This window comes from Tachyglossus aculeatus, chromosome X1 (assembly GCF_015852505.1).
Source record: "Tachyglossus aculeatus isolate mTacAcu1 chromosome X1, mTacAcu1.pri, whole genome shotgun sequence".
NCBI classification, from domain to species: Eukaryota; Metazoa; Chordata; class Mammalia; order Monotremata; family Tachyglossidae; genus Tachyglossus; species Tachyglossus aculeatus.
The window spans coordinates 58,152,850-58,161,035 of record NC_052101.1 but is presented as its reverse complement, the minus strand read 5'-3'; the positions used below and the strand labels follow the sequence as shown (position 1 = coordinate 58,161,035).

At 44.7% G+C, this 8,186-nt stretch overlaps 1 protein-coding gene across 1 annotated transcript; it reads right to left on the bottom strand.

Moving 5' to 3' along the window:
• Nucleotides 1-251: 251 nt before the first annotated feature.
• On the bottom strand, nucleotides 252-6,262 carry LOC119919764 (heat shock transcription factor, Y-linked-like). The gene is made up of 3 exons (XM_038740442.1): nucleotides 6,224-6,262; nucleotides 1,625-2,296; nucleotides 252-1,022 (listed from the first exon to the last, which is right to left on the bottom strand). The coding sequence occupies exons 2-3, from the start codon at nucleotides 2,150-2,152 to the stop codon at nucleotides 300-302; spliced, it is 1,251 nt and encodes a 416-aa protein (XP_038596370.1). The 5' UTR covers nucleotides 2,153-2,296; nucleotides 6,224-6,262; the 3' UTR covers nucleotides 252-299.
• Between the last annotated feature and the right edge of the window lie 1,924 nt (nucleotides 6,263-8,186).

Genomic DNA, 8,186 nt, shown 5'->3' with positions numbered 1-8,186 from the left:
GAATGAGCAGAAAAATATGTGTCCGTGACCTGCCTGTACCACGGCTCCGACATCTCAACAGGCACTTTTAAAATTATATTTTAAAAGGCTGGAATCAAGCTTGATTATAATTAGAAGCTCTCACAATGCCATTCAAACTCATTCCTTCCCAGAAAAACCAAAGAATACTATGGTGCAATGTCACTGAAAAGAAGTAAAATGGAAACAAAAGTAAGAACAATTGGTTTTATTTTTCCAACAAAACAGCCAACACGAAACAACTTCATTAATGCCTCATTTTTTTTTAAACAATGAGCTGTTTAGTTGTGGAATCCTGTGGCTCCCATGGACTCAGGAGGGTCTGGAGAGGCCAAAACCTGGCTTGCAAAGCAATTGCAGGTGGGACAGTGGTGGTGTACAGCTTGGGGAGCACTTGCCATTGGGATGGCAGATGGAACAGCCACCACAGGCACTGAGAACCACAAGTTGTAAACAGGCAGCACACCAGGCAGGTTAGTCGGCACCACTACCAAATTGGGATAGATGATTTGGAACACAGGAATTCCTATTAAAGATGTAAAAGAACTATCCTGTGAAACAGGAATGATATGGTAAACTGGGGAAGATGCTACAGGCAAGACTACATTTTGAGCATTAACCAGAATAGGGCTACTTTGTGGTACAGGGAGAGGGGCTGGCTCTGGCTGGTTTAATCTTCCATTTTCACCTGCAGCAACACACTCTGCTTTTTCCACTGAAATCACCTGTGCAACTGAGGGATGGCTTTCAGGTTGGGGCCTGGTTGGATTAGGTTTGACAGGATTTTTGTTGTTCAATTTTTGCTGGTCCTCATTTGGTGGTTTAGAAGAACTTTTTTTTCCGGTGGGCTGAGAAGCTTCTACCTGATCCTGTGGTTTTTCAGTGGCATTTCTGATCATTTGATTGATGGTCGGAGAATATACATTGTTAACTCCTAAGCTCGTTATCTTCTTCATCAGCTCAGGAAACTGCCTTTGAAAATTAGGGCTGTAGTAGAACTGCAACTGAAAACAAACAGAATTATTAACTTGGGTGAAGAAGAACAGTTGATAGCAAAACTGTATTGGCTGCCTTGTAATTTAATAGGCCTATTGTATAGGCCTATTAATAATAATAATAAACCTATTAAATAGGCCTAAAGTATCAGAGGGAATAGAATTCACTGAAAACTACACTACATCTAGTGGGGCTTTTGAGCAATCTGTGTTTTATTAACCCTTCTCACTCATGAATTCCTGATTGGCCACAATACAGACACTATAACAACTAGTGGTTGCATGTTTTTTTTTCCCCTGGTTTAAGCAACTTTTATTGAGAATTTTCAGAATTTAGGTTATCAAGGTTTACCCTACAGGCTTTGAGTTAGCTTAAAAAAACTACGTTAAAGATGAAAGACATGCATTCGATTGTTTTGTTAGCATGTTCTCAAATTTGATCACCTAGAAGTATCCTAATAAATGTAAAATGTCATTCCCCGGTTATTCCAGACACATTCACCTAATTTTGGTAAGGTGTAGTCATAACACTGTTATGCTCTTTCTGTTTATACATGAGGTTTAATCTAGGGACAGTTTATTTGTTATCACTTAGAGGCTTTTTTGGTTACCTTGCTTAATGCAGAGACTTCATTTTCTTCTGCTAAAAATTCAGCAAGGGAAGCAGATCTCTGAAAATCCAGTTGCATTCTAGTAAAGCCGCAAAAATTAAGTTGTTGGATGAAACTTTTCATACATTCCGTTTCAAAGATTTTGAGATGGCCTTTCCTTCCCAGTATCTCCGTTTTAAATAATTCCTCATTAATCACTACAAAATTTCCATCATCATCCCATGAAATTGATTTAAATTCATCACTTTCAACTAATTTCCAAAGCTTTTTTGAAAAGGTGAGGAAGTGTAATTGATTGTCATTTACTGATCCAGCATCACACAAACTATAATCGTGTCTTTTTACCAAGGGTTCTTCAGCCAGTGTCTGGAAAGCCTTCTCTTCAACAAGCTCCCTCAACTCGGAGTCGTCGAGTGACCCCAGAGACGAGATATTTGCATCGATGTCCATCTGCGGGGCACTTGGACCGGCTTGAGGAGAGCCCTCCGGCACTATGGATGGAGTCAGATCCAGGTCCATTTCTTCCATTTTGCTTATTTCAGCTCCAGGTGCTGTGAGTGGCTGCCCTTCTTGCTTCTGAGGACCAAGCACTCAAAATTCTCCTTATGGTCAACTAAAGGAAGATTCTAAAACTTCACACTGGCTGTGGTATCCCAAGTTGACTTTATTCTCCTAGAAATTGAGAAAAGGATCAGACCCAATAAGCTAAAATAGAACATTTCTATCTGAGTTTTCACTTTATTCATCAGAAGACATTGCATGAATATGTTGAATTATCACAGATTCTGTGTTATCCATCATTCAGTGATATTCATTCTATGGGTTCAGTTATGGGTTCTAATTCCAGCTCCACCACTTGTCTGCTGTGTGACCTTGGGCAAGTCACTTAACCCTTCTGTGCCTCAGTTACCTCATCTGTAAAATGGGGATTAAGACTGTGAGCCCCACGTGGGACAACCTGATTACCTTGTATCTACCCCAGTGCTTAGAACAGTGCTTGGCACATAGTAGGTGCTTAACAAATACCATCATTTTTATTATTATTCATTCATTCAGTCTTATTTATTGAGCACTTACTGTGTGCAGAGAGTGCTAAGCACTTGGAAGAGTACAACACAAGAGCATTGGCAGACATGAGCCCTGCCTACACACAGCTTACAGTCTAGTTGGGGAGACAGACATTAAAATAAATTACAGATAAAGGAAATGTCAGAGTATAAGGATCTTTATGTAAGTACCGTGGGCGTGAGCTGTCAGAGCGCTGAAGGGGTAAAGACCCATGTGCATATGCAAAACAGAAGGCAGGATGAATAGTTGAGGAAATGAGGGGTTGGTCAGGGAAGGCCTTTCTCAGAGGATGTGTGCTTTTAGAAGGTCATCTAAGGTGGGGCGAGTGATTGTCAGATATGAAAGGGAAGGGAGTTTCAGCCCAGAGGGAGGATGTGGGAGAGGGGTCAATGGCAAGATAGATGTGATCGAGGTACAGTGAGTAGGTTGGTGTTAGAGGAGCAAAGTGTATGGGCTGAGTTATAGTACTAAGAGGGAGGGAGCTGATTGAGTGCCTTAAAGCCAACAGTAAGGAGCTTCTGTTCGATGTGGAGGTGGATGCACAAAGATTGCAAGTCTTGAAGAGCAGGAAGAGGTTTGCAGTACTATTTTTTTTTCTCTGTAGAAAAATGATCCAGGCAGCAGAGTGAAGTATGAACTGGAGAAAGGAGAGGCTCAGAGGCTGATACAGGAATCGAGGTGGGATATGACAAGGGCTTGAACCGGCGTGGTAGCAGTTTGAATGAAGAAAAAGGTAGAGTCGATAGGATTTGATGGAGAGTTGAATGAGAGAGTCTAATGCCAATGTTACAGGCTTGTGAGACAGTGTATTGTTAGCATTGATGAAAACGTTGTGGGGAGGAGAGCATTTGGGTGGGAAGATGAGAAGATCTTTTCATCTCTGCAGTTGGTACCTACTGGGGCCCTATAGGATAAGAGCGTTAGATTATGCATTCATTAAATGCTTACCTTCTGCAAAGCCCTGGGGGAGATACAAGACAAGCCTGTAAAAGACCAACAGTTAAGATAGGGATTATGCCCCAGAATGGCTGGCCATTTAACTGGAGATTGACAGACAGGTTGAAAATAGGAATAAATTACATGTGAAAATTCAGCAAAGTAAACATTGTTCAAACAATCCTCAAGCTTCTCTCTGCACCAAGTCCAGACTCCTTGGGTACAAAGTGCTTGCCATGGTACAGTGTTATGAAGGTTGGATTGGGAAGCCTGTGAAGTTGGGAAGCCTAAAGGGTGAAAGCAAAAAAGGCTCAGCCCGGAATGAAGGTTGGAGCCAAGGGATTTAAAGGAGACTTCGTCACGATCGGATCGGGTCGGATCCTTGAAATTTCTGGCTGTTGTTTGGAGAAGATGGGGAGCTGGGTGGAGTAAGATGGGGCATTTAAAACTGCTGCTCCAGTCAACCCCATAGTCAGGATTTTGGGAAAACTGCAAGTTTTGAGGGCCAAGCCTGAGACCAGGTCCTAACAGCTGAAAGAGTTTGGGGAGAGCCGTGGAGTCCTCTGTCGGTTTAAAGACCATTCATCAGCTCTCTCCCCACTATTTATGCTCGTTCCTCCCACTACACCCCAGTCTGGCTGCTCTTATTGTACTCCGCTTTCATCTCTCTCACCTCCAACCTCTTGCTCACACCTTCCTTTCTGCCTGGGATTTTCTCCCGTTTCACATCCAGCAGACCACTGCTCTCCCTATCTTCAAAGCCCTTCTAAAAGTCATATCTCCTTCAAAGGCCCTCCCTGTTTCCTCTCTCAATCTCCCTACTGCTTTTCTACTGCCACTCCAGCACTTCCACATCACCTCTGCACCTGGATACTCCCCTCACCCCTGCTGCTTCCCCTACCTGTCATTTAGTTTAGAGTCCATCTCTCCCTCTGGATTGTAAACTCTTTGAGGACAGGGATCATGTCTGCTAACACTATTGTACTTGCCCAAGTGCTTAGTACAGTGCTCTGCTCAGAGGAAGTGCTCAGTGATACGATCGATACTATTGATTCCCCTCCCCCACCCCCGCAATGTATTAAGCGCTTTCTGTGTGCCAGGTCACTGATTGTACTAAGCACTGGGGTAGAAACAAGCTAATCAGGCTGGACACAGTCCTTGTCCCAATGGGCCTCACAGTCTTAATCCTTATTTTCCAGGTGAGGTCTCTTCCACTCATTCATTTATTTATTCAGTCATACTTATTGAGCACTTATGGTGTGCAGAGCACTGTACTAAGTGCTTGGAAAGTACAGTTCAGCAACAAATAGAAACAATCCCTACCCAGTAATGGGCTCACAGTCTAGAAGGGGGGAGACAGACAACAAAACAAAACAAGTAAACAGTCACTCGAGAATGACAGACAAGCTTGAGTACTGAGACTTTCAGGTCCAAGAAACTGCACAAAGGAATTAATTGTGGTGATAGTGCAGCCCCCTTATGGCCTCTCGTTCCAATTAATGGTGGTATTTGATAATAATAATAATAATATAGTATTTGCTAAGCACTTACAATGTACTGAGCACTGTACTAAGATCTGGGGAAGCAATGAGATAATCAGGTCAGATACAGTCTTTGGTGGCTCTCCGCAACCAGCAGGAAGGGGATCCCAGGAGCAGGCCCCCATTTCCACTCTCTGTGCCAGGCTGGGAAGAGACGAGAGTGGCAGCACAATGGGAATGGGGAGGCACACTGCTTTTGATTTTTTAGAGACATTCAGTCCATCTCTGTGGGTCCCACTGTCATCCCACCATTCCCTGAAAATCAGTTTGTTTTCCCAAAGACGGCCTGTGCTCTTTTAACTTATTTTAATAAAGCTTCAGCAAGTATATACTGAAAAGCACTGACTGAAAAATATCATCTCTTCTCTCCCCGCCTTCCCCCTCAACGCTTCCCTGAGCTCCAGGGCTGCCCCGGGGCCGTCACTTTACCACCATTGCTCCCAGGCACGTTGGGTTGAAGTCTGAAGGAAAGGTTCCGGCCCACATTCCTGCCCAACCACCTATTCTGGGCCCTTCCCTCCACCTTGGAGCGGAATGCGGAGTGCTGTTACCGGGAGGACTGCTAGAGGGCGCTTGTCCCAGCAGGGTGGGCCGCCCTCGATGCCTGGACCCTGCGGTGGTTAGCTCAACCCCTGCCTAATTGATGGCACCTTTTCGGCCGTTGGTGAGATGGAACCCTGTCTGTAAAATAGAACTATGACTGTGAGCCCTATGTGGGACAGGGACTGCTTCCAGAATGATAATCCTGTATCTACCCCAGCACTTGGTGCAGTGCCTAGCACCTAGTAAGTGCTTCACAAGTACCACAATGATTTATTATTATTATTATTATTATTATTAACCCTTAGGGAGCTCTGGAGCAGGACCGTTCTGAATTTCAAGATGAACTACTGAAGTTAATAGAGCTCCAGCCTCCACAGGGCTGATCTGAGCCCATAGGGGATTGACTTTGGTGGTATACCACCAAAGGGGCATACCACATCTAGGCCGTCTACCCCGATGGGCCTGGTATCCATCTGCAAGAGCTGGGGAAGGGACTAGAGCCGCCACCCACCTTGACTGGAGGCTGTGGACTGGAGACACCACACAGCTCAGGTAGAAGCTGCCGCCATTAATGCATTCCTCCACTCTCCCTCCCACTCTTACCAGATCCTTCTGTAAACTCCAGAGAAGGTGACTCTGGTTGGCAGTTGTGCCCACCAATAAAGTGCTGTCTGTGGGAGCCAATCAGAGGATGTGGTCTTAATTATTGGCAGATGCGCTCACCAATAAGATCCTGTAGGTGGGAACCAATCAGAGGATGTGGCCTGTAAAGAATCCTTTCAAATTACCTAGGAGAGGGAGGAGGGAGCCAGAAGAGTTGCTTCTTGGTGCCCCTCCCTGAAATGTAAGCCACGCCAGTCAGAGAGAAGGACTGGGGAAGAAGTAGAGGTTGAGAAGAAGAAGGAGGAAGACCTTGGACATCTGGAAGCTAGGGGAGGCAGGGGAGAGCTCATGCTATGGACTCTGGATGAACAGAGGCAGGGATTGGAAAGGATTCCTGTTGGACCGAAGTCCAGTAGCCAGGGCCTCCCGACGGTCCAGGGCCAGAACATGAGCCCTGTGGCAACTACAGGCAAGTATAGAAGATCCTGGAGGAAGAAGTAGTAGACCTATGGAAAGGCAGTGTGAACTGGATTTGTTTGGGTTGTTACCTTTTTAAGAACATATTCAATATTGTAGATATTCCGGATCTAGTGGTCTTGAATTCAGTTCGGAAACTCCAATCAATCTATGGTATTTATTGAGTGCTTACTAGGTGCAGAGCACTCTACGAAGAGCCTGGGAGAGTACAATGCAACAGAGTTGGCAGATATGTTCCCTTCCCACAACGAGCTTATAATCTAAAATTACGGTCTGCAGTCCACCCATGTGAGACAGTTTCCTGGACCAGACGCCGTCAGTTTTGTCCTTAAAATTGCTGTATGGTGAGTTTGGCTTTAAGATCCAGCAGGCTTTTGAGTGAGGAGTCAGCCAGTCATAAGTTGAGCACCTACGAGGGCTGAGCACTGCACTAGGTGCTTAGGAGTAATAATAACTGTGGTATTTGTTAAGCACTTACTATGTGCCAGACACTGTACTAAGCACTGGGGTAGATACAAGCTAATCAGGTTGAACACAGTTTCTTGTCCCACAGAGGGCTTACAGTCTTAATCCCCATTTTACAGATAAGGGAACTCAGGCACAGAGAAGTGAAGTGACTTGCCCAAGGTCACACAGCAAAGTGGCAGAGCCAGAACTAGAACCCAAGTCCTTCTGTTGCTCAGCGTCATGCTGTATCCACTAGGCTACACTGCTTCTCATCTATAGCAAAGTAGGAGATATGGCCTGTACCCTTGGAGGAGCTTTCTGAGACACCACTGTGATTGGATTCACACAGCAATGTATAGGTGTGTTGGGCATAATCATAGTAAAAGTAATTGTGGTATTCATTAAATGCTTACTGTGTGCCAAGCACTGGAGTAGATACAATATGTGCAGATTGGACACAGTCCCTGTCCCACATGGGGCTTACAGTCTAATGGGAAGGGAGAACAGGTATTCACTCACCATTTTCCTGATGAGGAACCTGAGGCCCAGCGAAGTCCAGTGACTTGCCCAAAGTCACACAGCAGGCAAGTGGTGAAGCCGGGATTAGGACCGAGGCCTCCTGACACCCAGGCCTGTGTTCTCTCCAGTAGGCCACACTGCAATTTTAAAAAAACAAGCTCCTACTATATAAAAACAACGAGCAAGTACCGAACACATATTGACTGCATGGATCTAATCCCTGAGGTTCTTCCATCACAGGATTTCCTCTTAAAACATGAAAGCTTGCATTTTTTCTGAGACAAATAAAATTGCAAGGTAAATAGAGTCATTTCTACTGGGGAAAAGATAAAAAGGTCCTGGACTTGGAATGTAAAAAATGAAGTTGTCATTAACGAGTAAGTCAAGGATACTTCTGAGACTAATGATAACTCTTGCAACACATTTGC